The following is a 24541-nucleotide window of genomic DNA, read 5'->3' as shown; positions in this document are numbered from 1 at the left end:
GGGATGCCTGGGAGGCTCAGGTGGTTGAGCATCTGCCTTTGGCTCAAGGCGTGATCCTGGGATCGAGTCCCAAAACATCAGGCTCCTTGCATGGAGCCTGCTTCTCCCTCTGCCTGTGTGTCTCTGCCTCTCTCTGTGTGTCTCTCATGAATAAATAAATAAAATCTTAAAAAAAAAAAAAAAACAACTATGAGGCTCAGATCCAGTCCTCAAGGGAGTAATGAATTATTATAGGCAATAATCATAATAAGGATGATTGCTCCTAAGTTCCAAAAAGGACCAAATTTAGTGGCTGTTCACAGGAGTAAGAAAATTTGGGGCTGTGAGGAAGCTTGGAATTATTCATGGAAGAACCCTTGAGGTCTAAAAACTTTTTTAAAGATTTGACGGGGTGGCAGGGTGAAGAGCATAAGCAGGAGGGAAGGGAGGGGGCAGCGGGAGAAGCAGACTCCTCACTGAGCAGGAAGCCTTATGTGAGGCTCAATCCCAGGACCCTGGAATTATGACCTAAACTGAAGGCCGACACTCAACCGAGCCACCCAGGTGCCCCTCTTTCTAAAATTTCTAAAATGCTAGAAAAATGGGATTTGGTACATGTGGGAGACTGGAAGAAAGTCCGCAAAATGACATGGCGATGAGCAAGTGCGAATGGTCTGGAGAATGTGGGCTGGGATACAGAGCATAGAAGCCCTCTTAGCTCCTGACTGGAGTCATTAGAGCTGACATACAGCCAGTGCTATGCTGGGGCTAAATTAATGTTGAGATTGTTAGGATGGCGGGGGGGGGGGGGGGGGGGGGGGGGGGCGGCAAACTCAGAGAAATCAGTACAGAGGCTGTGAAACACTAAGGCACTGAGGTAAGCCTTCATCTAAATATATTTTAGGGCTTTTAACCAAGTTAGTGACCTGCATTTCAGGTGAGGAAAGGAAATATATTATTTAGGTTTTTTGAAGTGGGAAGGAGCCCTTATATTTTGGAGTGAGGTTTGTAGGACCAGACAGAGTATAAAAAGTCATTGAAAATGTGATATGCTGTTTGCTTTAGAGGCTGTGGCACTGTGGTGGGCACAAGGAAAGGACCTGAATTCAGGTGTCAGTGACATCAATGACAAAAGTTTGCCTGAGGGAAAAAGCAACGAAGACTTGGCCTGATGAAAAGCAAGAGCTAAGGGAGAAAATCCAGAGCTGAAGTTTTGTAGCCAAGTGAGGATGCAATAGCTCTTAACAACAGGCAGTAAATTCACACATGTGAGTTGAGGTTTTTTAGACCAGGAGTCATTCATTTTGAGTTTAAAATGAATTCTTCCCCCAAGTCAACAATGTCCTTTCATCTGTCATACTGTTTAGATTCCTAATATTCATACAGTTCATTTTTTAGTAGTAGAAAAAAGTGAAGTGGTGGAAGAACCTATCCTAGAGATGGAGTATTCCTGTCTGCTGACACTCTGGTACCAGCAAGCTGTCCTCGCAACGCAACACGTTTCCAAAAGCAAAAGTTCATTTCTTCAGTTAATGCTATGTAAAGTAAAGACAAGAAGTACAAAAAGAAACAAATAAAAGATTTTGCTTTTATTTAAAATAAAATGCATTTATACAGTTTTTAAACCATGGATTATTGGACAATACTGGTAATCCACCCCTCCTGGCACCCTCTTGGGTTGTGTGAGCTAGGAATTTTCCAACTAGCACCAATGCGGACTGTAACAGCACAGCGGACGAGAACATGGCCAGTCCAGGCATTAGAGTTAAGGACGCTGTGGCAAATCATGACTATAATGAAGTCATTCTTAATTTAGCAGGTATGAGATCTGCACATTAATTATATTTTTAAAGCATTTAATTAATGCAAAGATGCTACATCTAAGCCATTTGCTAGCTGTGAGTTTTTTTTTAAAAAAACTGTACAATTTTATAAAATTTGTGTTTGTACATTAGTTACACAAAATGCATACTTCATAGACCTTTACTTCATATTGTAATGCAAAAGTTGCATATTTTAGGCAGACAGTGAATATGCTGGTGAATACTAAAAATGTTGTAATACAATAGGGTGTAAAAATAAAAACAGAAGACAGTATACATACATGCTTATTCAAAGACAAAAACAAACCAAGCCAAACGGACTGATAGCATTTTCCTTCAAGGTCAAACAATGACATTATTAAGTATCAGGGACCTTTCACAGGCCTGATTTACTTGGGGGTGGGAGTGGGGGGATGGAGAATCAATGGCTACCAGAAGTAGGTATTTTTAAAACACAAGATCAAATTAAACATACATTAAAACACATGCATTAAACATGATAAATAGACTTCATATAGTTTAAATTAAGCCCTGGATAGCTTAAAGGTAGATGGCTTGACTTTCTTGGTTTGGCTAGATTAAATCAGTGATGTTTTGTTCCTGACTTGCCCCCTACTTTAGTTTTCAATTCATGTCCCTAAGGAATGTGTGCCATATTTGAGTCCATATATTATATCACGAGAGCAGATTAACAGTCGTGCTTGTTAGTGCACTTACTAACTGGTCTGGTAAGGCAAAAAAGTTTTCATGATAAAATGATAAATTTCAAGCTTACTTTATTAAGCAGCATATAACAAACAACAGCTTTCAAAGTTAAATATTGTTATGGCCATGGAATTTCATCACACAGTGTCTATTCACACCCAACCACTGGTAAGTTTGTAGAACATCTCTTCATCTAAACTCTCATTTTGGTCTTTTGCACGTGTTGAGAGAAATATGTAGCCACCAATGAATTCATGAACCACTTTGCAATCTACTTCCGTACAAATGAAGGACAATCGTACTTCATCTGCAAACTCTACCGTGACCTAGAATGAAGACCAAGAACTGTCAGTCCCTGGAAAACTCTGTGTGGCTGGGACCAGCGAAGCTTCCATGCTATTTTACGTCTCCCCTCTCACAAAATATTTGTTGAGCCTTGTTTTTTTTTAATCCTAAAGAGTAAGTTTATTAACCCCTCCCCCACACCTTTTTAGTTTTCATGTTCTGAAAAGGAAGACTGAATGCAAGGGGTTTAGGTCATTCTGTTCCCAATGGTCTCTGGTTAGTCTAGTTATGAGAAGGTCTCTCTTCAAGGCCTGGGAGAAAACTTACTTCTTGCATTTAATTTAATATTTGCTCTAGATATTTACCCTTTAGGTATCATGTGTGGATACAGTAGCCCTCCCCTACCTTATCCATGGGAAATATATTTCAAGATCCCCAATGGATGCCTAAAACCACGGATAGTATATATGCTTCTTGTCCCTTCACACATATACCTGTGATAAAGTTGATCAGTTAGATACTTTATTATTTGTTATTGTAAGAGATTAATAACTAATAGAATTACAACAATATATAATCAAAGTTACGTGAATAGTCTCTCTCTCAACATATTTTACTGTACTGTACTCATCCTTGTGATAACGAGAAATGATAAAATGCCCACGTGATGGATGAAGGTGAAGGACGCAGGCACTGTGACATAGTGTTAGGCTACTACAGACCTTCTAGCAATACGTCAGGAAGAGGATGGGTTATCTGCATCTCGACCATGGTTATCCACAGATAAGAAGGGATACTAGTATATTTCAGAAATAGGAGATTCTGTGCACTAATAGGAACTGATACAATAAACCTAATGATCCTACAATAACACATGGCTTATCAGTAAAAGATGGTTTATTTTAAATGATTTTCATTGTACTCCAAGGCTAGGGGCAGCATGATATACAGTAGTAGCTGTGCCAGGTTTTAGACCTCTGAGCATCAGAGTCTAAATCCTGATTCTGTTAACTAAGTGTGCAGTCATGGCAATCATGGCCATTAAGCCTCTAACTTTGAGTGTCCTCATTTGTAAAGTAGGGACAATCCAACCACCTCACAAGGCCGTGGTGAGATTAGAAATAGGGTACAAATGTAAAAACATCTAGCATCATGACTGGCACAGAGTAGGAATTCAATAAACAGTAGCTGCTACTGACAGGGATGTACCACTACAGGAAAACCACCCTCTAAGCAGATCATTATGTTCTTAGAATTCTAATAATTGGGCTAGTTATGAAATGGCAAGTTAAGTGGGAAATAACCAACCATGTTTTATACTTTAAAAGGTAATGGTACAAATAATCTACAGAATTTAATAGCCTTTTAATTCTTAATTTACTAATTCTTAGTAGAAGGGCTCTACATGCACTCAGGTAACACTGCTCGAGCTTACCATTTTTATTTCCCAGTTTACATTCCACTGTTTCATGTTACTGAAGCGCCATGTTTTAATTGCATCTCCTGTGCTGGCATCCATCCTAATCAGTCTGTTGTATGCAATTCCAATAAGTTCTTCTTTTTTTCCTCCCTGAAACCTACAGTATTAAAAACATAAAGTTTAAAAACAAGTGGGGGATGGGAGGACATGTTGCTTTGTTTTTAAGATGAGCTTTTTAACTCTTATAAAGGATATTTTCATATAAGTAAAAAGAGAAATCATTTTGAATTTTTAATGCAAAAATTACAAGTATAGAAAATAGGTTTCAATATTCTTGACATTTTACTGTAAAATTGCTAATGGATCTCAGTAGGTACTTTAAATGTTTAATTGAAGTAGATTACATAAAAAGGCACAAATTAAGATTTATACATAAATGTTTAGGAGAACCACTGACCTTGCAATAAAGTGTGTGATGCCAAATTCTGGTAATGACTGCCAAGCTTGAATAAATCTCATCTTGGCCTCAATTAGACTCATCTGAGCTACATTCTGATGGGCCTCCAAGATTCTTGCTGTTATCTAAACATGATTAAACACCACCTTTACCATCGAGACAATATTCTTTCATGGGAGGATCATGACAAAAAGTAAAAAACTGAATCACGTGCCCCACCCCACGATCACATATTTTAAGAACTAGAATTAGGAAATCTCTGCAGCTACTTTTGGAAATTTTAGCATAATGATGACTCTTCAAAATAAACCTTGATAGATTTCTTCTTAATTAGTTTCCATATATCCAGAAACAAAAGGTACTATTAGAGGAGTATATAACTGCCACTCTTGAGGTATATTCCAAGTACACACATATATGTCGCTGCTTCTATAAAAGGCATGTTCTAATCCTATGAATAATGAAGTTTTAAACTTAGCACCAAGACACAGTATCAGAATGAGTACCTAGAATATAAATTTCTAGCAGGAATATTTATTAGCACCTTTAAAGTACTTGAAACCAGCATAATAATTTAAATTTTTTTCTAAATGAATCATTAGAAAAGTTAACTTTAAATTATACTCACTTTGGGATGGCTACTGCCGAAAAGAGTGGAAGGAAATTAATCCATAAAAAGGGATTGTGGCTAAGGCTTTAAATATTTTATGTATTTTTTTCTTTTCTTTTTTTGGTAAATATGGAGAACTTACCAAATCTCTTATATAGCCTGGCTGTAGATGGCAATGCGAAGAAAGAAAAAGGAAGCAGAAAGAAAAAAAAAGGCAATCAGAAAAAATGGCAATGAAGCAAAGAAAAAGTTGCGGTAACCTGCAAACCAAAATTCCAGCCAAAAATCATGCAAAAAAAATTACTTTAGGTGGAAACCAAGCAAAGTAAATGCAAGCATGAAAATGAAAACGAGGAAGCAGCGATTATTTTCCATTTAGAACACTGAGAAACACTTCCACATTATTTTAAACTGATAAGTGTTACTAAAATTATGGGTAAATATTTGTAGGGAAAAAATAAAGAGCAAATACCCTTTTCCCTGTTCATTTACCAGTTCTTACTCGTTAGGCAGAACTAATGCTTTTAGTAGCAAAATCAAAATTAATATTCAAAAACCTTTAATGTTTTCAGATTGAGTCCGATAATATGACCCATGCATCACTGTTCAGAAATAGGTTGAAGGTATAAAATAAGTGCAGTGACCATACTGTTTATTTGCACAAGAAAAGCAAACCCCTCAATTACCATCTGTTTTTTGCATCCTTTTTCCTGGAAGGGAAAATGAAGAGATGCTAATATACTACACTAGGAACAATGGCTATAAATATATTATCTAGTTCAATGTCTATTCACATGGATAAAACAGAGACAACTCTTTTCTTTAAAATGTAAAAATTCAGCTTGGGAATCATAGTCATAAAAAGATACATACAGTGAGTTTAAGTAATTAATAAATAGTTGCAGGGATTTAAAGTAGATTAAATATAACACAATCTTTATTAATGGGCCCTGGTAGGAATAGAGGAGCTCATGGCCCAAACCTCTTTCTACTGGATTCCTGAATGCCACTGTATCGTATAGTTTAACAATTACTAAGCACTATATCCAACGACTGGTGCAGTGCTGGACACACAACAGCAATGAAATCTGCCTGTCAGCACTTCTTAGCTGACAGTAGGAATTGTCAGGGCAATACATGGTCTCTACTTTCTGGGAACAACCAATATAAATCTAGTCAGAGAAAGGAGCATTAAAAAAGAATGTGCATTTGATAAGATGCCAGCATGGAAGAAAAGGCTAGAAGAATCCTTAACCACGGACCACACACATGCTGCCATCCTGCCAGTTAAAGATAGTCAGATAGTCACTGTTTTTGTCCTCCAGAGAATTTTCACTATGACAAGCTAGCTGAGAAATCAGGGATAGAGAACTATCTTTTTAAAGTGAAAACTATCATTTAAAAGGCTTCTGAGAAAACAATCCAATACCTTTGACAACTAAACCAACAGTTGGCAATCTTCAGTTACACTTTAGTATTTTTCTTTCCTGACAGCAGACAGTGTAAATGATATGCTTGCTAAGGTTTGAAATTGTTCCTTGTCTTTGAAGGCAAATGAATCCACTTTCAGAAATAAGGTTTTTTTTTAAAATGAGTAATTTTTAAATGAAATAACTAAGAATAAAAAAAAAATTAGTACTTGATTCACTTTCCCTTTTTAACTTACAATCTACATTCCACAAAGCTCCCCAGGGCAGCATTTCCTCCATTCCTTACTACTCCCACATCATAGGACTGTGGGATAAACAATTTCCATGTAGCTTACACAACCTCTGAAACTTAAAGACAAATACTTGGTGATTAAAACTTCTGAACATTTCTAGCTAAGTGATTTCAGACCCATTTGATAAACATTATATTTAAAGTTAAGAATTAGTAAATGTTCTGGGTATTTCATTGGCGCCTTCAGTAATATTTTAAAATTATTCTTTAACAGAGATAAAAATGAAACTAGATAGAAATGAAATATTTATTTGAAAGGTCTTCTTCACCGCCCCACCTCAGACTGAAGCCTTTGCCTTTTATGGCATGATGTTTGGTGTAGCGAATACTGGGGGCTATCCCAAGTGAAATTCCCCTGCAAAGAACCTTTTATGTTGTACCGAAGAACCATTTTCCTAAATAGCAATCCTTTTATGGTATTAATTTCCAGGAAAGGAATTCTAAACAGAGTGAACAAAAGCAGCGAATTTCAATGAAAATTTACCAAACTTTGTCACACGTGCAAATCTTGGTTTAGGTTTTTTTTTTTTTTTTTTTTTTTTTACTGTTAAGAAAAGATAAACTATTTCTACCCTTGTAAAGTTTATTTCCAAGGCTGGAAAGTCTATTTTGACAGCAAGAAGAGTTGTTATAGATTTTGGTGAGAAATGCTGGCTGCGCTTTATACTATACTTAATTATATAAGGAATAAAACCCAAAGTATCCTCACCATATTCAATTCCCTGAAAGAACACACCCTGTTCACAGGATGATTTCCTTAGGTTTTGAGTAAATATGCTCCCAACTATCTTACCTCATTATCTGTCCTATTAAATGAAAAACATTTTTAATGATTAATTTAAATGGACTGAAGGTTATTTACATCCTATTTTATGCTCTAATCACTGGATATGAAATTAAGACCATCACTAAGACTAAAAAGTTTTAAGAGGGGAACTGAATTTAAAGTGTATGTACAAAGTCATAAAACCGGAAGAAAACAGATGAAGTAAAATGAATCAAATACCTGCTTGTTCTTGTATTTTTTTAGATAGCGAGGGGACACCAAACATTCAGGATTTATATCAGTTGTTATCTGTTCTGGTATTAACTGAGGATCTGGGTTTAAATGCTGCATCTTCAGAAAGGAAAGAATATTCTGAACTTCCAAGTTATAAGAACTGTCTGCCATGGTCTTGCCTTTGGAGGCTAATCTGCAGGCTGCCATCCAGTGTGCATACTGTTTTTCCTGTTGAAAAGAAATACTGAAATATGATATGTATCACATATCCTTTGGGTTTAAAAATCTAAGGATGACTGGTCAACTCTAAGGAATCAAAGAAAATTAAGGTTTATACTTTAATTTTTTTATTTTATTTTTTTTAATTTTTATTTATTTATGATAGTCACACAGAGACAGAGAGAGAGAGAGAGAGAGAGAGGCAGAGACACAGGCAGAGGGAGAAGCAGGCTCCATGCACCGGGAGCCCGACGTGGGATTCGATCCCGGGTCTCCAGGATCGCGCCCTGGGCCAAAGGCAGGCGCCAAACCGCTGCACCACCCAGGGATCCGGTTTATACTTTTAATTGGAAAACTTACATTGTCACAACGAAGCCAGATTTCATTCATGCCTTCTGCAACTGGAATCAGGAGTTTAATGTTGAATTTTTGCCCTGAAATGTTTACATCTGGGGTTACTTCACATCCTAGAATAAAAAAAAAATGTTAAAATGGCCAAATCTACTTTTAAGAAATCTCAAGCCAAAAAAAGCAGTCCTCATTTTACGGTATCTTAACATGCTGAATTTTGCTGTTTTGGAATCTATTAACTGAGAAGGAAATTTTTACCACCCAATAATTTTGTTTGAGGCAGAGCAAAGAGACACATCTAATACAGTTTGTGGCCCTCAGAAAACCTGATTAAAAACAGAAGGGTCCTATTGAAAGGATATCACCAAAAAATACCACATGGCAAGTTTGATGCTGTGTTTTTTAAAAAAAGATTTTTTTAAAAAATTTTAAGATTTTTATTTATTTATTTGACAGAGAGAGTGCGTGCCAGAGAGCACAAGCAGGGGAATAGGAAAAGGGGAGAAACAGGCTCCCTGAGCCTGATGTGGAGCTCAATCCCTGGATCCTGGGATCATGACCTGAGCTGAAGGTAGATGCTAACCAAGTGGACCACCCAGGTGCCCTAGATTTATTTGAGAGGGGTAGGGTGGGGCGAGAGAGAGCCTGACCCCACAACCCTGAGATCATGACCCAAGATGAAACCAAAAGTCAGATGGATGTTCAACCTACTGAGCCACCCAAGTACCCTGATACTGTGTGAAAAGTAAAATAAAGATTGTTAAGCCTCCATAGCATTTATAGCTGCATTGGAGGTGGATAGTGGCCTTGGAGAACAGATTCAGCAGATTTCAGTAGCCCTTTGAGTATCTGAGCCAAAGTACCGTGACTGAGAAGTAAATAGGAAACAAAAAATAAATAAATAAATAGGAAACAAAAATAGCTTTCTGATGAACCTCGCCTGTAACAAGGAAGGAGGAAAGAGGGCAGTTACAGCAGAGAGAGGTATAAGATAAAGGAGAAAGAGACTTTGTGGTTTAAGATAGGAGAGACTCAAGGAAGTTAAATGCTGATGGAAACATCACACTAGAAATAAGAAGAAAGAAATCTAGTGTCCGGGAAATAAAGAGGGTCTCTGATGGAGCAAGGCTCCTGGGATGGCAGAAAACTCAGCCCACTTGGATAGGAGAGCCTTAAGAGAAGAGGTGCCTCTTCCACTGTGTGGAAGTTGAGGGCAGCTAGCTTTCTCAGCTGTCGTGGCAGAGAAGCTGTGTGACCTCCCTTCTAATGGTTTTCTAAGAAAAAAGAAATGAAGTTGTCCCCTGAGATTGAATGGCATCAGAGGCCTGAGAAGATCTGAAATATTGTTGAGAATGTCTAAGAAAACACAGAAGTACTGCAAGTGTTGAGGCCCAGGTTGAAGTTGGAGATCCATGAATTTCTAGTGAAACCTATCCACTCAGTTTTGTGATTTTTCCCCCCCTTCCCTCCTTCGAGTGCTCAGCAGCCTAATGTAAGCAAGTAAAAGATAGGTGGTTGGAGTGAGCCCTGGTTAAGGTTTTGTTAAATGTATATAATGGAAAAGACAGTGAATCTAGGGAATTGAAGGTTAATACCTGGTGAATGGTGTGCAGGCTGGACTCCGGAAAAGGAAGAGGTGAAAATATGTTACTAATGGGGAGAAAGTTGAGGGGTTGTAGGGAGAGAGTCCCTCAGATAGTCTGAAGAGAGGAATGAAGCTTGTGTTGCTGTTAAATTTGCATTTAACATTTCAGAGGAACAGTAATTGGGTTACACTGAAGTGTAGCATGTTGCCATGGAAGTAGGCAGCCAAGATGGCATGCAGTGATTGTTGTCTGAGAAGCCTGATAAGTGCCTCTGCGCCTACACCAACACCTGACTTCCCACTCACTTTGCATTTCCAAGCTTTTTGGGGTTTTTGGCATTTTACTCTCCTTTTTTTTCTTTTTTTTTTTTTAAAGTTTATTTATTTAAGCAATTTCCACATTCAGCATGGGGCTCAAACTCACGACCCTAACTAAGATCAAGAGTCACAGATTCCTCTAATTGAGTCAGCCAGGCACCACAGTATTTTACTTTTAAAGGTCTAATTATTATGGGGTTGTATCCTTTAAGTCCATTTGGATGATTAATGAAGTGTGTAAAAGATCACATATCTTCAGACATCTCTATTTTAACTTTGCAGGTTAAATGAATTGCCACACAACTTCCTGATAGTTTGTAATACTTGAAGAGGAAGTTAAATGCTGTTGCTAATATTTTTAAAAGAAAGCAAAAAGGTAGAGAAAGTCCACCAAATTCATGATAGGAGTTGTATCTGGAGAGAAGATGATCTCCCATTTGTCATCTAAAATGTTTCTTTTAATATAATACTTCAGTTTTAACATTTGTCCTATTTGTGTGGTGGGTATGTAGAGGTCTATCTTTTTCCTTATACAATACACTCCACTATCCACTTCCAATGCGGCTATAAATGCTATGGAGGCTTAACAATCTTTATTTTACTTTTCTGTGGCATTTGATGCTATTGACTACTGTCTTTTTATTTTTTATTTTTTTATTAAAAAAAATTTTTTTTAATTTTTATTTATTTATGATAGTCACAGAGAGAGAGAGAGAGGCAGAGACACAGGCAGAGGGAGAAGCAGGCTCCATGCACCGGGAGCCTGACGTGGGATTCGATCCAGGGTCTCCAGGATCGCGCCCTGGGCCAAAGGCAGGCGCCAAACCGCTGCGCCACCCAGGGATCCCTTTTAAAATTTTTGTTTTTTAATTTTTATTTATTTATGATAGGACTACTGTCTTTTTAAAACAACTGTTACTTTAGTTCCGACCATACCTCATTTCCATGGTCTTCATAAGCATTTGTTGTTTCCCTTGCAAGCTCCTCTTCCTCTAATCTGTCCTATACCTCAAACATAGGTGTTCTGTAGGGTTCTGTTCTTAGCTTTCTCATAGTACAGACAACCATTCTAAGGCTGCAGTAAGCATTAATCCTAAAACTAATACCATTAGTATCTTCAGTGCAGCTTTCCAGTGGCCTACAGGTTATCTCCAAAAGATATTCCACAGGTACCAAAATTAAACTCATCATCTTTCCACCCAAACTCAGGTCGTCTATATTCTCAACCCTTTTCACTCAACTGCACAAGCCAGAAATAAATTCCTCCCCATCAGCCTCTCCCAAGTCCGTCACCCAGGCTGCTGCTGAGGCTTCCTTAGGGTCCTCTGAGTTGGCACCCTCTTCCCCATTTATACTCATCACCTTAATCTGCATCAGTCACTGCTTTAAAATTACTCCTCTATACTATAGCCAATATAAATAGGATGAATCCCATCATTTTCATGTTAGTGACTTTTCAGTGGCATTTCACTGCTGCCAGTTTAAAAAACAATCTCCTTAACATTTTTATCCTCTTAATTCCTGCCAATTTCTTCTGCTATTATCACTCATTTTAGTAGGAATCAGATTTGGCAACCACTAAGAAGTATTCATCCCCCCTTGAACTCTACGTTCCAGCAGCACAAAACCCCCCTTGGTTGTTGATGCTTTCTCCATACATTTCTGCACACCAGTCTCTGCCTGCCTGGCTTTTACTAATTCACTTTCCCTTCGTGAAACTCTAACTCTGGCATTATTTCCCCCACAAAGTCTATCCTGATTCTCTCCATTGTCACTGAACACTGATACCTTGTCCCTTTGCTCCCCCTTAGACCTGTTACTTTTTTCCTAAGATTTTATTTATTTATTCATGAGAGACGCAGAGAGAGAGAGACAGAGTCAGACAGACAGACAGAGATACAGGCAGAGGGAGAAGCAGGCTCCCCTCAGGGAGCCTGATGCAGGACTCGATCCCAGTCCCCAGGATCATGTCCTGAGCCAAAGGCAGATGCTCAACTGCTGAGCCACCCAAGCTCCTGACTTGTTACTTTTTAAAATACTATTGTCCAAATTGTAACTGTTTATCTTCCCTACATGCTCTAAACTCCTAGAGGAGTGGTACTGTCATCTGTTCTTGCTCACGTCTCTAGTATCTAGGACAGTTTTCAGTACAGGAATTCAATCAGTATTTACTAAATTTTTTATAACTTTACATTTTAGATGTCCAAAGGCCTTGGAGAGCATCTAGTCCAACACACTCATTTCTTAGAAAAAGATACTGAGGTCCAAAGAGGCTATTTTTCTAAAATCATAGGGCTCGTTTAATAGCAGAGCAGAATCTAGGCCATTTGATTTTTAGACTGGTGTTATCTTCATTAGTGTGATGTGCTGGAAAAGTGCTCTTTTGGGAGAACCTGGTAGAGGCAGCATATGTAAGCCATTCTCCATACCAGGACTTGACTTCACACAGGGAGAAGGTTAAGGATGTAACAGGGACAAAGACGACAGGGGCCAGAACACAGATCTAGTCTACAGACAGAGAGGAGATCATCTGGGATGGTCCTGGCAGCTTAGGAGTGAAGCAACAACAGAGCTGCAATAGATTCTAAGAGTAACAAATAATGATGGAGACCCAAAAGTCAAACCCATGGGTCTTATGAGAGAAAAGCAGGAGCCTAATTAAAACTTTGAGGAAAATTACAGAATTTTCCATGGGCACATGGGCATAGCAGTCTTCTACCCAGGACAGAGACTTCCCATTATTTATTTATTTATTTATTTATTTATTTATTTTAATTTTTATTTATTTATGATAGTCACAGAGAGAGAGAGAGAGGCAGAGACACAGGCAGAGGGAGAAGCAGGCTCCATGCACCAGGAGCCCGACGTGGGATTCGATCCCGGGTCTCCAGGATCGCGCCCTGGGCCAAAGGCAGGCGCTAAACCGCTGCGCCACCCAGGGATTCCCGACTTCCCATTTTTTAAAACAACAGTTCAGAGGACTACTGGGCAGAACACAGGGTAGAGATTTGAATATTTTTGTTTAAATATACTAAAAATATCCTAATGTACCATGCAGAATGGAAAATTAAGACTACAGATCAAGAAAAAAAAAAAAATTAAAAAAAAAAAAAAAAGACTACAGATCAAGGAAAGCACCTCTGTATTTTAAGCAATTAAATGAAATTATTTTGGGAAACGTTTTTGTGAATGAATCAGGGGCCCCCTTCTTGGGTACTTTTGTCCAAATATGGATATTTTTAGTTAGAAAGACTTACTGCTTTAACATATAATCATAAATGTACATGCAAAATGTAGGCCAAAGGAGAAATGAGCCGGGCCGATAGGAATTAACTCCCTGAATACCGCCCTCAAAACTGGCCTGCCAAAGAAGTGCAATCTTTGCTACCCTAGAGAGGCTGGAAACAGGAGGCTGCCCCTGCAGCTCCACAGCCCAGAAGCACCTTGCTCCTTTCTCAATTCTGTCTCTCCAGCCCCTTAATGTAATTGGAAATTCAAGTTTCACATGAATGCATCTGATTGGAATCAAAATCTCACTGGAAATGAGTCCAGAAAATGTATTTTAGTTTTCTGGCCTTTGCTGTAAAGAGTGTGGAACAGTGAGATGCCAAACTACTGCATCCTCCCCCGGACACACTCGTGCCAAAGGTGTGGTGAGTGCAGTTCTTATGTCAAGTGAGCCAGGTAGCCAGGTACTTTTTAGTGAATATGTCCACAAGTGAAGGGCTCATCAACGATCTGCAAGACCCTGCAGAAAAATCATGGCAGGAGGCAGCAAGATGTTCTCCAGCGGCAGAAGAACCGGACCAACCTGGATAGGAAATTCGCCTTCTACCTGAACCACTACATCAATCAGATAAGGGAGGTGAAGAAGCAGTATGAAGAACCAAAGAAGTCACCCAAATAGCAAATAAAGTTGGGGGGTGGGGGGGACGACGACCAAAGCCAGTAGCTCTGAGCTCCCAGCCGGTGTTAGTCCAGACCACAGGAAGCAAGCCTGCTAAAATGGAGTAGAAACATGTCCAATAACATGTGCCTCAAATACCAGATCCTAGTGATAGCACTAGATTTGAAGAGACAAGAGGAAACCAATGAGATTCTGGTTGTCAGCTAGGAGGAGCCTCAGAGCAGTATACTGGGGCTTTCCCAGAGGCGAGACTGAGAGCTGAGTGTTGAACAAAAATGTGCAGGGAAGAGTTATGGGGTAGGGGAAGAACTTGGCCAAACCCCATAGATGCCTGCTACCCCACTGTTGAGCCAAAAATGAGGCTAGGGAACCTGAAGGGGACAAGCTTGTCATCAGTGAAAGAAAGAGGAGTACAATGCTGATGAGGAAGGGAGAAGTCAGCAAAAACAGAGGACTACAACATGGATGAGAATGAAGAAAACCTGAATGCTGAAATGCTTAAGATGAGAAAAGAGGTACCATAAATTTACCTGACAAGAAAAGTGGAATCACTTTAAATGAGGGCTGCACAAAGAGTTTACAACAAAATATTCATGTGAAATTGAATACCCAAAATTGTGACAAAAACTACTTATAAAAAGAAGAAGAAGAAGAAGAAAAGAAGAATCTAGACCTAAAATAGAACATAAAGAAGCAATGAATCTGCTAAAAAACTACCCTGGCCCACCACAGTGAAGTTTATCAATGATCAGCCAACAGAAATTACTCCATCAACACTGCTCATTCCAAGGCTTTCCTTACCTCTCAGGTTCATCTGATGAGCTGGTGTGCCACTGGATTCTTCTTTGCTCTTATAGCAAGAAATAGATGTATCTTTAAAGGTGCACCAATATTGCTTGTAACCTTTTAGAGTTAGCTTTTTTGGCCTACATGTCAAATAGAATTAACAGAAAAATAACTTTTGAAATAACTTTATCAATAGGATTAGCAGCCAAGTTTCACAACAGCGAAAAGTCTAAGGCCAAGTTTTACACATGCTGAACTCAGTTCCCTTGGGCCAGCATGTTATATTCAATGTTGCTGGTAATGGATTTGCACCTTCTTGAACAATCTACTCAGGAATACCTCACAAAGAATGAATGGGCAGGGGAGAAAGACAGAAGGACCAGAATTCGAGTATTTCTGTTAGTGTTGGCATCTCTATCACTAGCAGGTCACACGGAAAGGACAAGAAAAGGTGAAGTAAATGTCACCAATGGGAAGGCTCCTAGGTCCTGTAATTTACCAGTAGGTTCTTGGGTGTGTGCAAGAACCTAAGAACCTTGGGTGGGGCCTCTCTGGACAGGCAAGTGTACCTAGCATAACTAAAGTGAGGAAAATACTTGTCTCTCTCAGGGTGTATCTGGTGTTTCAACTTGCCACACCAAAGCCAAACACAAAGAAAACAGAATAGTCACGATGGAGTGTGGATAAGGAAGGATGTGTAACAGGAGAATGGGGTAGGGAGCAGCATCTGAAATCATGCCCTGATCTCAGAAACTGTTCTCTATGGTGAGCTATTCTATGTTTAGCTACAGTAAAGGGTTTATTCCATAATGGCTTTACATCTTATATTCCATATCACATCCTGTCCTCTTTACCCTCTCTGCTTTAATGCCCAACTCTCTTGATTCTGTGGACTGTGCCTAGATTGATAAAAGTCTAGATAAGATACACTCATAAAATGTTCCATGATCAAATGAATAAAATGCAATAGAATCCGGGGCTTTGAACAAGGAAATAACCACTGGCAATAATGGTTCATTATGTCCTGCTTTCACCCAGAGGGGATGCTTTGTACTGAAATGCCACTGTATGTCTCAGAATCTACACAATGCAATCTAGGCTATACTGTCTTTGTTTTTCCCTTTTAAGAATGTTTATCAGAAAAAAACAAGTTCATGAGTACTGCAGTTTTAATTTGGTAAAGATGGTTATTTTCTCTCATAATTTAGTGTTTCTCTAACTGATAAATGCTTGTAGAGATGCATTGCTAATCTTACAGTAAATTTCAACAATGTGAACATGGCTATAAAATTGATATTTATCATTCATTAATATTTGGAATCCCTCCCCTTTTTGTACTTACTTAAAAACTTTAATATAGTCAGCAAGTTCAGGAATAGAAGTGATGTCACCCTAAGGAAAGAAATCATTTTTTCCTGATTTTTCTTGAAATTTGAAGCTCTAATATATAGTATCTGATTATCAAGTATGAGCTTATTCAATAAACAAAATTACATAAAATAAAAGATTATGAAGGTTTTTTTTTTAAAATGAAGGTTTTAAAGGTAGAATCATTATATGGTTATACGTACAAAGTCATTTTCAAATGGCATAAAAAGCTAATAAAAATTTTGATCAAAATAGCAGTTCATATAACCTTTAAGAACATATTATTGATTCTAATTCAGCTAGAACTATTTGTATCTGCATATGAAATTATGCAAAATCATAACAGCCCTGAGAAAAGTGTTTCTTCTGTAATAATTAATTTCTAAGTTTTATTTTTATTTTTTTTTAAAGATTTAATTTATGATAGACATAGAGAGAGAGAGAGAGAGGCAGAGACACAGGAGGAGGGAGAAGCAGGCTCCATGCCAGGAGGCCGACATGGACTCGATCCCAGGACTCCAGGATTGCATCCCTGGCCAAAGGCAGGCGCTAAACCGCTGAGCCACCCAGGGATCTCCTAATTTCTAAGTTTTAAAACCAAACTTAGTATTTAAAATTTTTCCCAAGATATATTTTTCTCTTCCTTTTGTAGCTCACTACAAATGTGCAGCTCACTAATGGATTTTACCATGACTTGAGACTACCTTTCACTCTGCAAAAATGTCTTCCCACTGCTTATGACAGAATGGGCAGATATCACAAGATTTATCTTTGCTGTACTAGAAGCACTGCAGACTAGAACAATATTAATTTTATAATTTTCCATAAAGTTTCTGAAAAGCCAACACCTGTATTCTATAAAGCTTGAAATATTTCTCTATATCCACCCAATACTTATAAGAACCTAAATCCACAAAAAGATAAGCATCAATTCAAACTATACTAGTAGGAAAAAGATTCACCATACCAAAATTGTTGATGTTTTTCCCCCTTCCAAAGTGATCTCCAGGTCTGAAAGGGCAGCATCAACTTCGTCCACTTCTTTGTCACTGTTGTTCAAATGATTCTCTGATGTCATGATTGATAGCTTATTGATGTGATACTGAAAACAGAAATGATATTTAAGTGACTATTCTAAATTTAGTAACATTTTAAAATGAGACTACTGCCTGCATCTATATTCAATGCTTTTCATCACTTAACTTGAAAAGAGAAGTGTCCAAGAACTGGAATGATAAGAAAATAAATAGCACCTGAAATCATTGTCCGAAATATCCTAATAAATACTTATCCAAAAGAAGGTGTTTGGACATGTAAAAATGAGTTTAGTTTGGGAAGTCCTAGAACTTAGAGTTAACATGTCCTCCACTAAGCTCCACATAAGCAGAGATTTTTTTTTTTAAGATTTTATTTATTTGTTCATGACAGATGGGGAGGGGGGGCAGAGACCTGGTGGAAGGAGAAGCAGGCTCCATGCTGGGAGCCTGATGCGGGACTCAATCCTGGGTCTCCAAGATCACGCCCTGGGCCAAAGGCTGCGCTAAACTGCTGAGCCACCAGGGCTGCCCCTGAGCAGAGATTTTTTTATGTGTTTTTTTCCCTCACTGCAGTATTCCCTGTGTCTAAAACAGGTCCTGAACCCAATGAACACTGAATGAATTAACAGAATAGGAATAAGGTCTTGTGTAAAGATGGATAACATTGATTACCTTATATTACTACTGTTACCCAGCGGAGGAAAATTAGTTATCAGTATTAGGCTGAAAGCTAAAGCTCTACTCTCCCCAACCCCACTCCTCAACTCAATTCAATACTGAAAATAACCTTCAGAGGAAGGTGTTTATATTCTCAGTTACAGAAGAATGATAAGATAAGGACTACTGGGTGGCTCAGCAGTTAAACATCTGCCTTCGGCTCAGGTCATGATCCTGGAGTCCTGAGATCGAGTCCCACATCAGGCTCCCTCCATGAAGCCTGCTTCTGCTGCCTATGTCTCTGCCTCTCTCTCTCTCTGTCTCTTATGAATAAATGCCAAAAATCTTTTTTTAAAAAAAAGAATGATAAGATTAGGGGTGTTGGGTAGTTCAGCTTGGGTGGCTCAGTGGGGAGTTTGTTTCTCCCTTTCCAAACTCTGCCTCTCCTCCTGCTGTGCACACTCTCTCTCAAATGAATAAAATAAATAAGACTGATTACATTTATATGTGGATATACACACATAAGTATATATTTGGGTATATATAAGTATATATTTGGGTATATATATAATAAGTAGTAATACTCCTCTATGTAGATAGAAAAATCTCTGCTTTTGAGTAACTAGTCATGATTTTAAAACTTTTTTTTTTTTTTTTTTTTTTTTAATTTATTTATGATAGTCACAGAGAGAGAGAGAGAGGCAGAGACACAGGCAGAGGGAGAAGCAGGCTCCATGCACCGGGAGCCCGACGTGGGATTCGATCCCGGGTCTCCAGGATCGCGCCCTGGGCCAAAGGCAGGCACCAAACCGCTGCGCCACCCAGGGATCCCTCTAGTCATGATTTTAAATATGCTTAGGTAAGTCACTTATTACAGATCTATTAGATCTTGATGGAATGATAAGCAGAATTTTTAAATAATCAGTTACCTTTCAAAGCATTTAGTAGCAATCCAAATTTCTGAAGCATTCATTCACTGAATACAATTTATTCATGGGAAACAGTGAACTAATTTGAGACCAGTTGTCAGTTTTCCTCTATATTTTAAGATTTAGTGAATTGGTAATTAATAGTCTCTGGCTGTACCTTCGGTTATGCTAAAATGAGATCCTTACAGTGACAGAAATTTCCATGTTCAAAAATCATGGAGAATGAAGTAGGTAGAGGCCCTTGGGCAGTTGCCTCAAATGGAAGAGTAACATTAGGAATCATGAAGAGAGTTGGTGAAAAATACAGATTCTTAAGAGAGATGGTGAAAAATAGATTCTTAGATTCACCCCCCGAGGATTTTGATTCAGCAGATCTGGAGGATCCAGTCCAGAATCTGCATTTTTATTAAGTGACTCAGGTGGCTGTGATGCAAAAAGTCCTTAGCAGTTATCCAGGAGTAACTGGGTGGCACTCTCAGTTAAGTGTCTGCCTTTGCCTCAGGTCATGATCCTGGGCTCCTGGGATCAAGCCCTGCCATTGGGCTCCCTGCTTAGCAGGGAGTCTGCTTCTCCCTCCGCCTCTCCCTCTGCTTGTGCTTGCTCAAGCATGCGTGCTCTCTCTCAAATAAATAAATAAAATCTTAAAAAAAAAAAAAAAAGGTTATTCTGAAGAAACCCTGGCTATGAATGGGACTAGTCATAAAATCCAGCTTTGCTTTCAGAGGTGCATGGGGTATCTATTAAATGTTATAATACAGACTTGAACGTAACTGCTTCAAAACAGTGTTACTAACCTATTTTTTTATTTACACCTTCTTAGTTTATTTTTTTAAAGATTTTATTTATTTATTTCTGAGAGAGAGAGTATGAGCAGGGGCAGAGAGGGAGAAGCAGACTCCCTGCTGAGCGGGGAGCCCAAGGCAGGGTTTGATCCAAGGATCCAGGGATCATGACCTGAAGGCAGAAGCTTAACCGACTGACACACTCAGGTGCCCTACACACCTTACCTTAAATTACTTGTTTCTTTATACTATGTAGATTCATGAAACACAAGGAAACAGAAGCCCCAAGGAGAAAATAATTCAGAGTGTACGGTATGTCGGAGATAAAAATACTAGACATTTCCTTGCCATTTTTTCAAAGTTTCCCCCTTCTGGTACTGGATGGGTTCCTAGAGTCTTTGGGACAGTCTCTGGGAAGGCTTCTAAGAATTCAGGGGGTTTTTGGTCCAGAGTTCTCTCATTAAATCTAGATTCCAAAATGGTCCCTGAGACCTATGCTTTGGGACATTCCATTTCCACAGATTAAAATTCATGATTTCTGAGGCATTTTCTACTGCACTAAAATAGAACATCTGCTGTACAGTGGGTGAGGAAAAGCTACAAAATAATCCCACTTCTGTGAAAATACAACTGTGTCTACATTTTGACTCTTGGACAACATGGGGGGAGGGGCTTTGATTCTCCTAAAACTTTACTGATAGTCTACTCTTGACTAGAAACCTTACTGATAATATAAGCAATTAACATATTCTGGGGACACCTGAGTGGCCCAGTGGTTGGGCATCTGCCTTCGGCTCCGGGTGTGATCCTGGGGTCCCGGGATCGGGTTCTGCATTGGGTTCCCTGCATGGAGCCTGCTTCATTTACTGGACTATATATATATATATATATATATATATATATATATATATATTTTTTTTTTTTTTTTTTTTTTTACTGGACTATATTTACTTGAGAAAACCTGCATGTAAGTGGACCCATACAGTTCAAACCCATGTTCAAGGGTCAACTATATTCTCACTCACCAAATTTTTTTGAGCACCTATGTGCCAGGCACATTCGTATCTGTTGGTATTTTTTAAGTGCATTACTTTTATAATAAAGAGATAAATACTATGTAAAAAATCTGAGTTTCACACACACACACACACATATATATAGATGTCACACGTCATATGTGTTACACACACACATATATATGTGAAACTCATGCACCAGGAGCCCGACGTGGGATTCGATCCCGGGTCTCCAGGATCGCGCCCTGGGCCAAAGGCAGGCGTCAAACCACTGCGCCACCCAGGGATCCCCTCAGTGTCTCTTAAATGCGGATTTGTGGATGCCACCCTATGTTATTTTATTAGAGGACAGCAGTAGTGAAGTGGACAATTTTTTTTTTTTAAGATTTTATTTATTTATTCATGAGAGACACAGAGAGAGGCAGAGACACAGGCAGAGACACAGGCAGAGACAGCCCGATGTGGGACTCTAACCCAGGTCTCCAGGATCATGCCCTGGGCTGAAGGCGGCACTAAACCGCTGAGCCACCCAGGCTGCCCTGGACAATTTTTAAATAAGGACTACTGTAATTCTGAAAAAGTTGATATGCAGTTCAGAACCACTTTAGGGGTAACACTGGTTTAATATAAGGAAAATATTAGCTACCTACTTCTTAAGGATTATCATTCTAAAAACTTAAGTTTAGTTTCACTATTTTATCACTTTTAAAATGTATCGTTTTTGCTATAGCCATTTAACAAACATTATCATCCCCAGCTACTTAGGAAATTATGCAAGTAATAAGCTTCATTTTAGAAATGTGATTTTCAACACAGATCCCATTTCTAAGGGAAAATGGGGTAGTGTTAAGCTACTATATATCTAGAGGTAGGACAATGTATTTCTCCTATAGGATACAGAAAAATAGCTGTTAAGTATACCACTAACAGTACACCACCACCAAACTCTTAGATGAGATGACAAAAAAATTAAATTCATGGATTTGTCTTTAAGTGTATTCAATTTCCACACAGCAAAAAGTAAATAAACACTATCAAAATACTACTGGAAATACAATGCTACTTTAACTGTTTAAAAATAATCCCCTACTCTTTCCCTTGAAAAGTCCCGTTTACCAATACTCTCCACTACCTGTAAGGCTGCAAACATCATCATTTCTTCTTCTGTGCATTCAATTTCTTCTAGGAGAATAGCCCATTTGGCCTGCTCATAAAGCTGATTGATTCTGATTGCATCATACTGCAGCAAAAGAGACACAATCTTTTTACTACATCACCCTTAACATAAAAATGTTTGAAAAGTGAATATTCACTTTCAAAGCTTAACAAAAAGTTTTAATATACTTTTTTCTGGGATTTTTATACAGTATCAAATGCTCAATAACAAGGATACCTATCGGGTTAGGTATATCTATATATTCCCACATCTAATTTTCCATTAAAAATGACATTGAAAATATGCCAAAATATTATTACTCAGTATTAGAAATAAGATTCTGTATGTTATTTTACAGGGAAATAATCATTAGATATTACAGAGCTCTTAACAAAATGAATCTAACTTGAGAGACATTTAAAGTAAGGTACAAGTGACTGATTTTCACTTGTTATTGCAACCTGCCACACTAAAATGTTACAGTCAGGGAGTAAGTTACTTCAGGGAACACCCTGCTCACTATGGAAAAGCATACTTAGACAAAGTACTAGGTCCTTAGTAATTATATTAAGAATCTGAAATACAGAGTACATATATATATATACTTGTGGTAAAGATTTACTTATATGGTACTGAATTATCCATTTAGTTATGCTAATAAAAATTCATAGTAATGTACTAGCAATACTATTTTAGAGTGGTAACAAAACATATGGCATCCCCTTCCCTAGCAAATATAACTTATGTTCCCAAAACAGTTTTGGTTTTACTGAAATGAGACATGATATGACCTGAGGGGACTAAGACTGTTTTTTGTAGTTCCAAATTATACATTTAACCATTAAAGAATTACTTAAGCACATAATAAAAAATGGTAAGTATATACATTAAAATCTATACTATAATCTAGACATGAAAAGGATGAGCAGTAGCCAAGAGAGGTTTTCACCTAAGAACGATAATAAGGAAGCAAAAGATCCAAAACACCATGCCATATATTTTCTAGGGAAAAATACTCCAAGATTTCTTATCAAATTTAACTCTTCTCGGAAAAGCAAAGTATTTCAGTAGGACAGATGATGCAGTCATTTGATAGTAAAAATATATAACAATGTTTGCCTAACTAAATAGGAAGAAATGTAGACTTAGTTTTTCTTTGAAGCAACATCTTGTGATTTATAATTAGAAATTTGAAAGTCATTGAAAAGGTACTATTTCAGAAACTTTTTTTTCCAGAAACTTATTTTACTAAAATCACAGCTTAAAGAGAGACTTAAAAAAAAAAATCCCTAAAACTAACTTTATCAAGTCTATAGTACCAAGCTAGTGTATTTAAAATACAAATCAACCAAAAATTCAATTATTTTAACAAAAAAGAAAAAGTTTAATTATGCTCCCAACCTAGGAATACAATACTTATTTCAAATACAGATGCCTTTGTCTAAAGCTTGGGTTTGTAATATTACTCAGATGTGCTATATACAAATGATTACTTACCCCATCAATTCTAAAAAACAAACATCCAAATGAACAAAAAGGAAAAAAGAAAGAGTTCCCTCTAAACCCTCGGTACCTTTGGATTCAAATCAAAAAAGCTGTAATACTTGAATCGGAGAAGCAAGGCCTCATTTTCCTTCACATCTTGTTCCATAAGAGATCTTGAGGAATCAAGCCACCTGGACAAATTAACAAGAGCAGTGGAATGCAAGACAAGATTAATAAAATATTTCTACCTCTAGTTGGAGAAAGAAATTCTTCAGTGTGTCTTTATTTCATTAATTTTTTAAAAATTTATTTGAGAGAGAGCATGTATACAAGCCTGATGTGGGGCTCAATCCCATGACCCAAGAGATCATGACCCAAGCTGAAATAATGAGTCAGAGCTTAACCGACTGAACCACACCCAGGCGTCCCTCAATGTTTCTGTATTTTAAAACTTACCCTTGGTTGATTTTTGCTTTGTCAAGAAGAGCCTGAGGCTTGAACATTTTCGCCAGAATTTCTGGTGATGTGATTGGCTGACTGACAGCAAGTATACCAGGGTTGCCTTCTGACAAAGCACTGTCACCAAACCAAGCAGAAGTTGGTGACAAGGGGCTTCCATCATGAGCATCGTAAGTGGGGGTCATTGTTTTACTGTAAAGTCCTGGGCTTGAATATATACTTCCTAATAAATAACATGAAAAATAGGTAATAAGTATGAATGAAGTACAGAATTTTAGTTTTTAATAATACATGCTATATAACGCAAATTGTGAAACAAAAGTTTCATTATGGAAGAGCTTAGTACATTATTTTACCTGTCTTGAAAACATGTAAAATTAACTTTAATTCTACTTGTACAACATTAGAACATATAATAAATAACAAGGTCAAAAGAATATAATTAAGTTGGCAGAAATTCTGGGGAAAACAGTTCAAGGGAATTA

At 37.9% G+C, this 24541-nt stretch overlaps 1 protein-coding gene across 7 annotated transcripts in view; it reads right to left on the bottom strand.

The window, feature by feature from the left end:
• Positions 1–1547: 1547 nt before the first annotated feature.
• The window catches only part of FERMT2 (FERM domain containing kindlin 2), a 79823-nt gene continuing 56829 nt past the window's right edge, over positions 1548–24541 (bottom strand). For 3 of the 7 annotated variants that reach the window (XM_041758298.1, XM_041758297.1, XM_041758300.1), the window contains 13 exons: positions 24054–24279; positions 23686–23788; positions 22089–22196; positions 17503–17637; positions 16510–16559; positions 15183–15307; positions 8581–8687; positions 8008–8229; positions 5966–5989; positions 5422–5442; positions 4670–4794; positions 4228–4369; positions 1548–2833 (listed from right to left, as the gene is read on the bottom strand). In XM_041758298.1, the coding sequence (XP_041614232.1) occupies positions 2660–2833; positions 4228–4369; positions 4670–4794; positions 5422–5442; positions 5966–5989; positions 8008–8229; positions 8581–8687; positions 15183–15307; positions 16510–16559; positions 17503–17637; positions 22089–22196; positions 23686–23788; positions 24054–24279 (1562 nt within the window). In that variant the 3' untranslated portion in view covers positions 1548–2659. The remainder of the gene's footprint in view (positions 2834–4227; positions 4370–4669; positions 4795–5421; positions 5443–5965; positions 5990–8007; positions 8230–8580; positions 8688–15182; positions 15308–16509; positions 16560–17502; positions 17638–22088; positions 22197–23685; positions 23789–24053; positions 24280–24541) is intronic. The other 4 variants (XM_041758299.1, XM_041758303.1, XM_041758302.1 and 1 more) reach the window with 2 other exon arrangements.

This window comes from Vulpes lagopus, chromosome 6 (assembly GCF_018345385.1).
Source record: "Vulpes lagopus strain Blue_001 chromosome 6, ASM1834538v1, whole genome shotgun sequence".
NCBI lineage: Eukaryota > Metazoa > Chordata > Mammalia > Carnivora > Canidae > Vulpes > Vulpes lagopus.
This window is presented reverse-complemented; position numbering and strand designations above follow the sequence as displayed.